Source organism: Prinia subflava, chromosome 9 (genome assembly GCF_021018805.1).
Source record: "Prinia subflava isolate CZ2003 ecotype Zambia chromosome 9, Cam_Psub_1.2, whole genome shotgun sequence".
NCBI lineage: Eukaryota > Metazoa > Chordata > Aves > Passeriformes > Cisticolidae > Prinia > Prinia subflava.
The window spans coordinates 280,720-294,739 of record NC_086255.1 but is presented as its reverse complement, the minus strand read 5'-3'; the positions used below and the strand labels follow the sequence as shown (position 1 = coordinate 294,739).

Here is a 14,020-nt window from a genome sequence, read left to right as displayed (position 1 = left end):
GGTTTGGTTTTGGATCTCAGAAAGGCATTTGTCTGTGTCACCAATCACATCCATCCATTTGGTGTTTAAATGTACAACTAGCAGTGCCCTCATCATGGTCAGTCAGCTGTTAGAGATCATCTTTATCATGACTGATGAAATTTCAGAGAAGCAACAAAACAAATTAATATTTTTATAGATCTTAGAAAATGTAAACATGAGTAATTTATTTATTAGTATTTAATTTCTCGAGTTTGGGTTATTTTCTGATTGGAAAGCCTGATGCTCTTTTGGGTTTTGTTAGCCAAAGTATATATTTTTATAACTTCATGTTTTATTGTGGGTTTTTTTTTTTTACAGGCTCTAGGAAGTTTTTACTTTCTTCATGAATCTTTGAAAAACATCTACCAGTTTGATTTTAAAGGTAAGCAAATGAATGAAATGTTTTTAATGGTCAGTTTGCTTTATACATCAAGCCAGCTTTTCCATCCTCTTTTCTGATGGTGCTACCTGGCAGTGTTATGCAGACTCCTGTAAATGCAGGCAGGTCCCTTGGTGACAGGTGTTGCTTTTCTTACCTTTTATAGACCTTTTAGAAGAAGTCAATGGACCAGCCACAGGCTGCAAGCCAGAGCATTAATCATTGCCATGCACCTTTAGGTCCATAGTGGTCCCTGAGGATTTCAGAAGAACTCTGAACAGCCACAAGGTTCTTCCATGTAGATCAGATACAGGACCAAGATCTTAACTGTCCAACAGTTTGGTCATTTTTCCAAAGCAGCTGAGGTAGATTTATGGCTTAAATTACTTGGGAGCAGAGCAGGTCAGTAGGAGGGCGGCTCTGTTTTAACCCACAATGATCCTTCGGGTTGGAGGTCTTGCTGTGTCTCACAAGTTTGAAAGTAATGGTAGGCTATATACATTAAATATTAGAAATTTCATAGAAAATTACTGAATGCTTCCTGAGGTTAATATAAAAAAGGTTATATAAAATTTATGTTATTTCAGTTAAGAACTGTATATATTTAATACAAAAATATCCTGAGCTCCGTTTAGCTTACTGAGCTGAGTCACATTAATACTACGTCTAGCATCCTATTAATGTGAGGCACTGTTGAAATGGTAGTGACTGTGGACTTAAATAATTGTTATAATTATATAGATTAATTATTTTTGTTCTCAGCAGACAGATTCTCTCTGCTCATGTAATTGAGGGTACAGGGTCTTCCTGCCCTGAAATACTTGAACAGTAGTTCTGTGTATATACAATTCAAAACTTAGCCAGCATAAGTCCTTCTGTTACCACTGGTTTCAATGCTGAAGGAACATTTTTGCTGTAATATCACAGACAGAGTGATTTTGTTTCTGACAAACCATATGGGAACACTCCACAGCAGAGCTGGCACTCCTGAGAGGTTGTACCTGGGCTTTGTCCCTTGTGAGAGCAGTTCTGCAGATGCTCAGAAATGAAGTGTGCACATGACGGGGACACTGAGGGAAGCTGGGGGGCTCCCAGGTGGTCCCCAGGCCCTGGGTGGGGGACAGTTTGCTGGCCTGTCTGTGGCTGTTTTTTCGTTCTGCCGTGCAAATGGCTTTGTGTGCCAATGATACGGGACCTGTCTCAGCACACGTGAGCCCTCAGCTCCATCCCATCAGCACTGGAGGAGCAGCAGCAGTTTCACCCCAAGCTCCACCTGAAGGCCCTTCCCAATGGTCACAGGTGGGAGGTGTCCTGCTCCAGCAATACCTGACAGGGAAATGACGACTTCTTTAGGAAAAGGGGACTTTCCTGGATTTATTAGTACTTTGTTGGCAGCTTATTTGCTACTGTACAGCTTTTAAGAGAAAGTGTAAGAATTTTTAAAAAGTGAGAAAATGGAAGAAAAAAATGTAGAGAAAAACAATTCATAGGGAAACAATAAACAGATGCTTGTTCCAGGAAAGAAATGCCTTAAATGGTCACTGCTTTTTTTTGCTTGGCAAAACCTTAGCAGAGCCAACTGGAATGGGGACCATGTTCATAAAGATGGGTTTGGCCCAAACATCATTTAGAAGGAAAAACTCTTAATAAAAATCCAAGGAAATGGGTAAATTGGTGTTGTAAGTCACATGCTGTTCTTGTAACACAGCAGAATCCATCTCTCACCATAGAATTTGTAAAATATGACCCCAAAGGCTCCCATCTTTCAGTGGAAATGTAAAACTTGCCTCTTCTCTCATGACTATTGACGTTTTCATAGTGTATTAAGCCCTTAAATCAGAAGAAAAATCCAAATGGATACAAACATTCTCTGCACAAAAATCATTATGGAATTCTGGTTCTACTCAAACACATGCAAAAAATAAATGTTTATACACAATTCAGTATTCCTGGAACATCACTGTTGCTTTTCAAAATTCACTGCACAGTTGGATGTGACTGATTACAGACTGGAAAAAAATAGATTGTCGCTGTTTTTCAGATCTCAGGAAGACATCTCTCAATTTTAAAATAGGAACAGTTTTTCCCTGCAGCCTCACTTATTATATGCTATAGTGCTGATCTGTTGAGCTGTTTTCACAGTGGTTAGAGACTCAAAAGTGTGCTTACAATTTAAACTTGTGCAAAGCTGTCAGTTCCGGAGGGATGTCCTCTAAGAGAGGGTGTTCAGGCCAGTTGACCACTTCTATTTACAGAAAGAATCGTGTTCTCTGGTGTAAGCCAGCAGTGGAGCAGACCTGCTGTTGGTTGGAGACAGGCAGTGCAGGCTGAAGCGTTCCCTGTGCGCTCTGCCCAGCAGTCCTGGCACGGAGCCTGTGGCTCACACGTGGTGTCGGTGCCCCAGGGGTGATGGAGCCTCCCTTTGCCAACTGCTGCCTGTTAGTGACGTTCTCCCCACAGATGCCCTCAGTCCTTACAGTTCTGCCAAGTCTTTTCTGTAACTCAAAAGGCATCAGGATCTCTTTGCTGCCACTGTTAAACCTGCTGGAAGAGGCACATCCATCTTCAATCTACTTAGAATGATACCAGATCAGTTTATCAGGGTATTTGTTCAGTCGTCCTGTAGGAGCCAGGCCTCAGAGTGGTTGGCACATGAAGAATGATACCTTTTATTTTCCTGAAGACATACATTACATTTACTGCATTACAGTAAATGCTTCCTCAGATATCCAGTAGGACTGAACATTTTTCTCTTACACATTCCCGGTTGAAACTGTTGAATCCAGTTGAGTAGGTCCAGCATAATGGCAGCTGTACATCAGCTGCCCAAGCTCCTATGTCAGAGGAGTTAAACTGAGTCAGGTTCTCACCTTGGATATCCCAGTACATTGCTCTCACCAGGTGAGAAACCAAGTATAAAGTGGATCAAGGAGAACCTCTCGTTCGTGAGCTGAGTAGATCCACGGGAGTCTGTTGTTTCTGTCTATGATGAAACTGTTCATTAGAGACTTTGGAGAGCAATGTGCATCACCACTTCGTCTCGTGTACAAGTCCAACACCCATTCCAGCTATTAAAATCCATGCCTCATGTGCTGATGGCCAGAAAGGATTGATCTGAAGGAGCCTGGGGGCTCCAGAGTCTCAGAGCAGCTGAGGTGGGTTTTGAGTGCAAGGGTGTACAGAGACCACACTCACGATTAGAGCTCCAACACTTTATAGGCTCTGGGTAGTAGAAATGATAATACCATAACTGTGCAACTTCAGGGTGTCTGATATAAACAGGGGTGTTTATTTTCCCCCAGAACACTTCAGTGCTTGCACATTTTTCATAAGATCCTATTGATGTGCCAGCTGCTTTGCAGATGCTGCTGCTTTGCCAGTAAGTGTGAGAAGATGCTCGTAATGTTGAAGTTATGTATGTTAATTTTGGTTTATCTCTCTTCCTAGCTAAGAAGTATAAAAAGGTTACTGGGAAGGAAATCTACTCTGACACTTTAGAAAGCACGCCCATGCTGGAAAAAGAGAAGTTTCCACAGGACTATTTCCCTGAGGTATGTACAGAACTGTGAAGCATTCCCAAGTACTAGGTTTGATTCTGATTTCCTCTGGCTACACTTGAGCAGCTCCTCTCAGTGATAAGGGGAGAATGGAATCCCGGAATTTTGTCTGTCGGTTTCTTGACACCAGTAATACAAAGTCATGGCATGATGTACCAAAATTCAGTAAGAAATCCTTGTGAAGGGTGAGGACAGTGATGAAACTCATTTGTGCCTGTAAGCCCCAGGAAATGTGGCCGTGTGCCATGGCAGGGCTGTCTCAGGAGCCCTGCTCCTGGCAGGTTCTGCAGCCACGGGTGGATTCTGCCAGCACAGGGAGCTCGCCCTGGTGCAAGGGACACCTGACTCAAACACAGGCTGATGCTGTGCCCTGAGGCTGCCCTCACACTCCCTTTTGTGCTCATTCTCAGAATGCTGGGGGGTGCTGGAGGTTTGAGATTGATGGTCTTGTCAAAACCAGAAACACAAGCAGAGCTGAGGGGCTTCTTGCACTGCACCTGCAAGTCCAGACTCTCTTTTCTTTGACGTTTCCTTTAATTTTCTCAGCTTTAGTTTCTTAAGAACATCTATAACATGGGTGTTTAACAGTTAATGTTCTCCTCAAACCAAGTGAATAAATTTGTTGAACTCCTGTAACATTTGTGGATCAAACAGGCATGTCACTACTTTAATAAAAGGAAGAACTAAATAAACTCCTAAAATTAATTTAGAATTTGTAAATATACATACTTAGAGACATTTATACAGTGCTTGTGTGCTTGGCAGAGCATTGCATAAATAGTTATGGGATTGATAGGGAGAAGGTTGTTCTTTTTCTTAACTCTGATACTAAATTATTTATTTTTATATCTCAGTACTGGAAGGAAAAGTGCCTTTGACATAATTTTGCAAAGCATTTACTTCCTGTGAATAAACATCTCAGATACTTGTTTGAAGTTAGGTGTTCCACCACTTTGAGGGAACCTGAGCAGGTTCCTGAGGTGTTTGTTTTCTGTAGCAGTGTGGGGTGCCTGGCAGTGCTGTAACATTGCTGAGAGCACTGCACAGCACGGCGAGAGCTGCCATTGTGCCCCAGCACCAGGACAAGCTACGCTCATTGGTACCCAGGGAGAATGATTTCCTCCTTTATTTACTTCCCTGCTGTTGCTTCATCGTGAGGCTGGCAAGGCTACCTCTAGTTCAGCATTGTTTATTCCCTCTCTTGCCCCAGCAGTTCTTCGCAGTCTCTCGGCAGTGGCTGAGTCTTGGGGCTTTCCCGCACAGTTCTGTGGGGCAGGAGTGGTGCTCAGGGATCCGGTGTTCCCACATTCGTTAGCAGCTGCAGCTCCTCCCCAGCACCTCCTGTGCTGCTTTTGGGGCAGGACCATGGGGTCTGAGGGGTCTGGAACCTGAGGAGCAGCCTGTGGAGGCTGTGACACCCTCGTACTGCTCCCTTTGGTTCAGTGCCTTAAAGGACTGTTCTAAGCAGAAACCCCTGTATTTCGATTGTCAGGGACAGTGCTTACCTGGAGGAGGAGCAAACAGGAAGAGAGAAAATCCACAAAAATATGCAATTAAGTAATGAACAAATCTCTGAAGTGGCTTAAAAGTTCAATTCTGTTCTGTCCCCAGCACAATTTCTGGGAGTGCTGTTGCAGCCAGACCCATGGAACGGGCTGGGGCCATGCTGTTGCAGAGCTTTGTACAGAAGGAGAGGAGAGAGGCGCGGGCTCTGCAGGTGTGCAGGGAATAACAGCAGCACCCGAACTGCAGCTCTGCCCTGTGTGCTCACCTGGCCTGCACCCTGGCATCTGCCAACCCAGGAGATTTTCATGTGACTTGAAAAGTTAGAAAATAATTGTAGGGATTTTTAGACTATGCTGTTTCTCTTTGGAACTGGAGACCAAGAAGTGTCTCAAACACACAGACACAGCAACAGCAAAAAACAGCAGGGAGGTAGTTTTGGTTCTCACATGCATGTTTCTGTATGTAAAGCTAAAATTAATCTTGCTATCACATGTTTTCTCTCTAGACAAATGTTAGTAATAGCAATTAAAAGGCCACAAAATTGTGTATATTGGAAATTCGGGGTTATCCAGCAGAAGGCATGAGGAACATATTTGCCCAGACATTGGGTTGACATGCTCTTGTGTGTTTTAGCCAGACTTTTCATATCACATCTGCAATTTTTTGTGTGAGAAATGGTTTAAGACTGATTTCTTTTTATTGCAGCTGTTTAAGGATGATCTAAAAGTAATTACAGTGATTGAGGCATAATGCAATTCAAAATAATTACAGCCTACTGCATATAAAACTAACAAAACTTTCTGCCTTGATTTATGGGTCCTCTTGGCAAGGCATAAACCTCAAATGATGCCTCTGGGAGCAACACTCTAGATAATGTTAGGCCATTTTAAAAAAAGCAGATTTGTGTAGTCTATCAGGCCTGAGTAATTTTTTTTTCTCATAGTGAGAAATTGGTTGTTATCATAGATCACAGATACTGCTCAAAGCTCTTATGAAAGATGAATTAATTTCACTAATGCTTTAATGCAAACCTTTCATGGAGGAGGCTGTATGGTGATAACCTTACTGCGGTCTCTCCTTTCTCAATTATGATTTATGTTGTCTTTTAGTAGATGAAACTGCCTGTATTCACAATCCATCTGCTGGCTAAAGGAATCCTATTAACAGAGGATCTGAGAAGAGACTTAATAATGTAAGGTGAAAGATGTGGTACCCCTTTCTGGGACATGAAGTAGGATTTTTTTTTCCTATTTTAAAATGTAGATCACTGTCTGAGAGCATAAGATGACCTATGTCATCTCCACCTGGTTTTATGCTGGTTTACAGATGATGTAGCAGCTAGTGACTATTTGTTAAAGTAAAAATAAAGATTGTTGCTTTGAAATCTGCAATAAAAAGCAAATTTCTCTTTCCTCCTTCCCAAGCTATAACTTGTCTTTACATTCTGTTTCCAAAACTTTCTGCGTTCCAGATACTTCATTTGGAAATACTAAAGCACATACATGATCTGAAAATACGTGAGGCACATTGTTCAGCTGCAGTGGGTGTCTAAGGCTGAGGATGACTCTTCATGTCAGAGCTGTTGAGCTCTAGCTCCTGGCCTGCATTAGGAGGCCTGAAGCCTGCTAACTTCTGCATTCCTAATGTTAAATAGACAAGTTATTGATAAGTTAATTATTTACCGAATTGAAAGGAATTAAGTGTGTTCAGGTTATTAATAACTAAAGGTAGTTTGCAGGTTGGGGTATATACCAGTTGCACAATGAAACAAGTGCTATTTTACACTAGTAAATGCAACTGCTATTTTACATTAGTATTTTACAAGTGTAAAATAGCACTTGTATTTTACAAGTACAGAGACACAGGTGTTCCTTTTTTATTCAGCCTCAGCTGTGTGACCTTTTCCAGTGTGAGCTTAAGCTCCTCCCTGTCTCCAGGGAAAGAGAAATTTGTGAGCACAATGCTGGCTTCTCTCTGGGCCAGGTAAAAGGCCCAAACCCTCCTGGTTCTGTCCACCACTTGTTGCCTTTTGGCAGTGATTCAGTCTGGAGCATTATGGAGCTGCTGACTTCAAATAGTTATTGAAGCAACTGATCTAATGGAAGAAAGGAAGTAATTTTGAGGTAGGAACTACATTGCACCTTGTTTTTGTGGCAGGTTGCCGTGGTGCAGCTCTGTCTCCTGTCTAGTGAGCAGTGAGCGTGTGGTGAGTGTGGGGCTCCTGCATGAGGCTCTCGGGAGGAGTTCTCACCACAGCAAGGAGGGCTCATCCCTGCTGGCTATTGCTCAGTGCCTTGGTTGCTCTTGCCAGCGTGCAGCTGATTCCTGTTTCAGGTTTCCTTCTGAGCTGTGGTGTTCCTTTAAGGGGCTGCAATTACACTGCAGTCATCACCACTTTAATATGTCTTTCCTTCATGCCCTGCTTTGTATGGTTGAATAAACCCTTTCTGGGTCACTATTTAATTTGATATGGTCCCTCTCAGTAAAATGATGGAGAAAAGATGAATTAAGGCTCTGTGCCGGTCATTATCAATCATGGTTTGTGTGCATTACTTATTGCTCACAGTGCTTTTTGACATTAGCCCTCTCTAACCTCTCTCTTCATGTTAATGCTGCCTGGAGGTCCTTTCCCCCGGTGTAGCAGGCATTATTTATGTAGGTGGTGGTTCTGGGGGGTTTTAAAAGGTCAGCACAATCTCCTCAGGGACGCCATTCACAAAGGAGAAGCTGGCAGAATGTAACTACCAGTTTTCAAATTGTGATTTTAAAAACCATATTTTTTTGGTGAAGATTCTGATAGTGAGGTGTCAGAGCTCCAGTTACACCTTGCTGAAGTACCCTGGTGGCAAAGTGGGCTCTCATACTGCTGCCCTTAAACCAGCATTCACATGTGTCTGAGGAAGGCTTTGGTAGGAAATGCTGTATTTTATGCTGTCATGAAATACAAACTGTGTTGAAATGTTTTTATTGGCTTCTGTCAGCATCGGCTTGTGTTAAACAGATCTGTTTGGACAGCAGGGTGAAGATAATCCAGCCCTGTGCCTGGATGGCAGAGAAGGCCCCCAGCTTGCCAGTGTGGCTGGGTCCCAGGAGGGGACTCCTGCACCTGCTTGGCCCTCCAAGGCCACGTCAGGACTCCAGGGTCTTCTCTGGGATCTGGGCAGGTGGGAGCAAGCAGAGCAGTGGCACCTGTGGGGCTGGAGCAGAGGGTGTGGGAGGGGACAGAACCTGTCTGTGCCCAGGACAGGCTCCCAGGACAGCCACAGCTGCAGCAAGAGAAATTCTGATTTAGTCTGGGGAAAGCTTTCACTGTGAGGTTAAACATCAGGAGACAGACAAGCTGTGGAATCCCTGTTCCTGGAGATGCTCAAAACCCAGCTGAATATATTTTTAAAAAACAAGATCTGATTGGGCCTGTTTTGGCATTGCAACTTTTGAAGTACCTGTGCCATTTTGTCAAAGAGGAAAATAGCAAATGAGAAATGGGAACTGGATTGAAAACATTGTCTTGGACCACATCATAGGCTTGGACTACTTGATTTTAAGTTCTGTGTAGTTATTTTAAGAAGGAAATGACAGAGCTCCCATTTTTTTTAATCACAATTAAATTTGAGCCCATTTTGAATGCTTTTAGCATTTAATTTTTTTTCAGTGGTTTTCTTTGGAATAAGTGTTGACATCTGTACTTGTAACTGTGCCCTCATGAGACCTTGCTGGACTGTGGATTTGTGTTTCAGCCATGGATCCTGTAAGGAAGGATTAGTGTTTTCTTTCCAGCCAACCATCCCCTGAGTGGTTGCTGGACCTGCAGAAGAGGCTAATTTTTCATTGTTAAAAAAACTTACAATAAAGTAGATTATTATTTGAAATATAATTATTATGGTGATGTTTCTGGCTGGTCTTGGCTGCCGTCACTGTGCTTGTGCCTAAGGAGAAGGGGAGGGAGATGGGTCCCTTTTCACTGAGGGTGGTCAGAAGGTGCAGATTTGGCTGGACAGGGCTTGAAGCAACACTGTCTACTGGAAGGTGTCCCTGACCACAGCAGGGGAGGTGGAACAAGGTGAAGGTCCCTTCCAACCCAAGCCAGTCTGTGATTCTGTGACAGATTTTACAACAGCCTGGTTTGGTTTGTTGTTTCACTATCTCAACAATGTTTAGGACTGAGAACTGTTTGTAGAGAGGAGAATAAATGCACCTGGCCAGTGCCTCAGGAGAGGTTTGGGGAGTGGTACCATTGGCTGGGGACGCTCTGCTGGGACTGGCAATTTATTCACAATAAGGAGTCACAGTCTTTAGCTACAAAATCATTGGCACCATTATTTAGGCCTGTGTGGTGGAATATTCATTCCCAGAGCACATTAGCCCAGACACATGCATTGTTAACAGGGAATAAACAGGGTGCAGGATTATACCTTTTTATGGGAGGTTGTAGTTTGTGTCAGTGGCTCGGAAGGGGTGCTGGAAAACCCCTTCTTGTGTTGTGACATGTGTGGGCACGAGCTGAGCTGTGGCTTTCCTGCCAATGGTGTGGTTCTGATGAATGGAATCTTTTACCATTTCTTAAATTCTTAGCTTTTATAGAAACATTGGGTGGCTAGGCTCAGCAAGAGAAATAGCTTTCTAGCAGATCTCATTCATTTTAATTTGATGTAAATCTCTGATGACATTTTACACTTCAGGTAAAATTACAAAGCAAACATTTGTGCATAGGCAATAAGAATTTGCTGGTTTAAGCTAGACATAAATATAGTGGAAAGCTTTCCTATTTCAGTATCTTTCATCTCTAAACAACTGCCAGGGCTTTTATTAATTTTACACGTAAGTTTGTAATTGCTGCAGGACCAACAATATCATTAATTCCAGGATTATAAAAGACACAATACCTGTTCTAAAGGTACCTCAGTTTGTGTCCAGTGCTTCTTGGTTATAATGTATGGATGAGCTCCACTTCATTTTGTTTTCTGTGTCAGTACATTTCACTTTCACAGTAATCTTTACCTAAGGTGATTGGTTCTTATTCACTTATTTTTCAGTGCAAGTGGTCCAGAAAAGGTTTCATTCGAACAAGATGGTGTATTACTGATTGGTAAGTTGCATCTTTAAGTTGTTTCTGATTACATTTGTTTTATGTATGTTTGTTAACAACTATTTCCAGAAGGTATTCCCATGTGTAGGTTAGTCTGTTCAGACAGCAGGGAGGTTCCACACAGTCACTTTATTACGTGTTGAGCACGGGGTGTTCAGTGAACTGTAATGGTGCATAAGCAGGTGTGGTGTTGCTGGTCACTCACAGCACTGGTGTGGGGCCGTGCAGCCAGAGGAGGCAGGGTCAGGGACAGCTTGGTCCTGTGGGCAGGCACAGGGGGCAGGCACAGCGTGGAGCTGACGCTTTCCCCTGCTGCTGCCACCCCTCCTGGTGCTGCTGGGGCTTGGCGGCATCTCACCTGCATCAGGCACCTCTGGGGCTTCTGCAGAAAGAGCTTGTTCTGTGGGTGCTCCTTCAGATTTCTCTAAGCTCACCTGGAAATCTGACCTTGCTTTTTTACCATGTAATCACAGTTTTGGTCTTTACTGCTTGCTTATGTTATAGTCACCTACGTGTACATGAACGTTCAGCACTTTTCCCTTGCTTGTGTGGTTGTTTCATGTCTTATAACTAAAAGCTTGATTTTGAAATCTCTTGAATGTTCACATAGGCTGACTTCTGAGTACTGAACAGTGTTATGGCTTTGTTTGCATAATGTTTATTTAATTAAGCAGTCTGTGAAAACAGAAAGGGTGCTAGGTTTTTTTCCTTTTATAGGCTTCTGACCCAGAAATTGGGCAGGCAGTTGTGTGATAATGTAGGTTCTTATTAATTCTTCCAGATCCATATGCATGGGGTGTGATTCCAGCACTAGATGATTGCAGAAGTGGGTATTAACATCAGATGGTAATCTGGCCTTTGCTTTTGTATCATGACTTCCCTAGATTCTGTCTCTTCTGTCCTCTGGGATTTCCTCTTTGCTGAAAAAACAACATGAATTTATTTTTAGACCTTTCCAAGAAAAAAATGTTCTTCAGAGATAGATAGATTTAAGTGTAATGTTCCCTTGTGGGGGGGATATTAAAAAAGGACAGTCCTTGGCTGTAGTGAATGTTTGAGTGAGTGTCTGTCAAGGGTGTGTTGGGCAGTGAGGATGAGGAACCTCACAGCTTCTCCTAGTGTGTAATGAGCTGAGCCATGGTGGTAGTTCTGTCTGGAATAATTTGCAATTATGATCCACATGATCTAACAAGGTCTCAGATGTTTCTAATAGGAAATTGAAGGGTTGAGTTACTATGAGCAATTTCTGAAGAATGAGAGTGAAATATTATGGAAAATATAGGGGGTTATAAAATACACCTAAGGAAGTCTGAATGCGTGTGACTCTTGAGGGTGTGATAAGTGTTTGCACCCAGTCTCTGTGCATATGAGCAAAGTTCTGCCCATTTTCATAATCATGAAAACCAATTTCATAAACCATGACTTTTGATCAATGTGGTTCTACATTCTAATAGGTCAATAAAAATAAAGCCCAGGCACTTGTTAGTACTTATGCGTGAGTCCTTGAGCTATTCATTCTCCCTACCTAGGAACACATTGTTACAGAGTGTACCTCATGCCAAAAACAGGGGGCTCCCAGAAAACCAGAAAAGTGACCTTAACAGACTTCAGAGAACTCTCCTTTTTCCTCTTCTGTGATCAGTGGTCTGTCCCAGTTAAGTTTCTCTGTGAATCCAGATTTTTCAAATCTATTATTCTTCATTAACTTACCTTTAGTGTGGACAAAGAACTAAAGAATCCTGGGGCACTCATGAGCTTTCACATTTGCAAAAACGAAAAAGAACTGCATAATTACATCTACTTTCATTTTTGCGGGTTTTTTTAGTATCTTCACTATAAGGTGAAGGTGTTTGTTTCTGTTCCAGTAGTTCTCAGTGTTTTAGTAGGAGCAAGATAGTGCACTGAATGCACTGAGTCCGAAATATAGTTTACATACATAGTTGATATTTGCTAGGGAGAATAGAGTACAGAATACACTTAAAATATTTAGGTAGGACACCAACCTTGGGAGTGTTTGCAAGTATATCAGTGGTCAGAATCAGCAACCAGAATCATTTTAATATTTTCAAGGAAGTAATATTGGAAGCTGGCAGTCAGGAAAATACAAAGCATTGCACTTTGAGAGAAGAATTTAAAAGCACCAATACTATTTTGGGAATAACTGACTCATTACCCCTGCTGTAGAAAAGGATCAAGGGAGAGGGAATTGAATATGGATCATTATTATCTTTCTGAGATGTGTTAATAGGTAGATCCTGTGAAGGACATGAAGGGAGAGGGCACAGTAATTATTTATGTGAGTGCTGCCAAGGTGTGTGATAGAGTGTTCTGTGTGGCTCCGAGTGCTGTGCTCTAGGTGTGCTGGAAAGAGGACAGGAGAATCAGCAGTGGTGGAAGTGTTTGGGTAGGGGTGAGAAACCTTGGCTGACTGCAGCAGGGTTGCTGTCAGCCCTGCAGAAAGGGCGGAAATGAGTTTAATTTGCAGGAAAATAGGCAATGTGGTGAAAATCTAAGTTTAAGGACAAGGAAGTTGCAGGTGGAAACTCCTTCATCAGTAAATTTTAAGAGCGAACTTGTTTTAGACATGTGGGGGAGGGTTATAGATAGTTTTAGACATCAGGTGAGCTGGTGACATGGGACCCTCCCTGTCCTACAGGGATTCTTTCTGTTCTGCCCTTCAGACAGACAGGACTGGGTATCTCAAGCTTCATGTTCTGTAGTTCTGTGGTCATTATCTCTTTATAAGAAGGTTAGTGGGACTGCTCCCCAGAAGTTTGGGTTCACTGGACAGGATGTGCTGTTTCCTGGAGCCAGAGATTTTCACCAGAATCTCTGGCAGAGCCCTTTGTGCTGTGTGACCTGTGTCTGACCATGCTCTCCCTGTTCTCACTGCCATTATTGCTGTGTCCAGGTCCATTCCCAACTCTGCCATGGTCTGGGAAACCTCTTTGAGCATAGCTTGGGGTTTCTGCTTGATTCCTGTCTCGGGCAGAGCGTGTCCATGTGCTCACAGCAGGCTGCAGGCAGCTCAGGGGGCTGTTCTGGCCTAAACAAACCTGTGGTCTGTGCTCTCGCAGGCATGGCCCGAGGGAAGCAGCAGTGTCCTCTTCCCAGCTGGAAGTGGTGTGTATTGACTGCTGCTGTCTCAGCATTCTCCACACAGGGACAGATAAGGAGGCACAGTGATGTGATTTAGTCTTTAATGTCAGTAACATTCTCCTCTCAGTAGCTTTTCATGTTGTTTATTGCAAAGCCACAGTTCTACTCGACACTTGGCTGCAGCATTGAAACTGGAAGTTGTTTGTTTGCACATTCAATTTTTTTAAAAAGTATTTTAGTGAGAAGGTACTGCCTGATTTCTAGAATTGTAACGGACAAATAGTTTTCCATTTCCATGTTATACATCCTTTATGTAAAAGACTTGATGGAGTCTCACCTGTGGATGAGCTGTAAGCTTGATGGCAGTACGAC

At 42.8% G+C, this 14,020-nt stretch overlaps 1 protein-coding gene across 2 annotated transcripts in view; it reads left to right on the top strand.

The window, feature by feature from the left end:
• INPP5A (inositol polyphosphate-5-phosphatase A) overlaps window positions 1-14,020 on the top strand; it is a 179,718-nt gene that overhangs the window by 90,567 nt on the left and 75,131 nt on the right. For both annotated transcript variants that reach the window (XM_063405031.1, XM_063405032.1), the window contains exons 5-7: window positions 340-403; window positions 3,848-3,951; window positions 10,497-10,549. In XM_063405031.1, coding sequence (XP_063261101.1) covers window positions 340-403; window positions 3,848-3,951; window positions 10,497-10,549 — 221 coding nt within the window. The remainder of the gene's footprint in view (window positions 1-339; window positions 404-3,847; window positions 3,952-10,496; window positions 10,550-14,020) is intronic.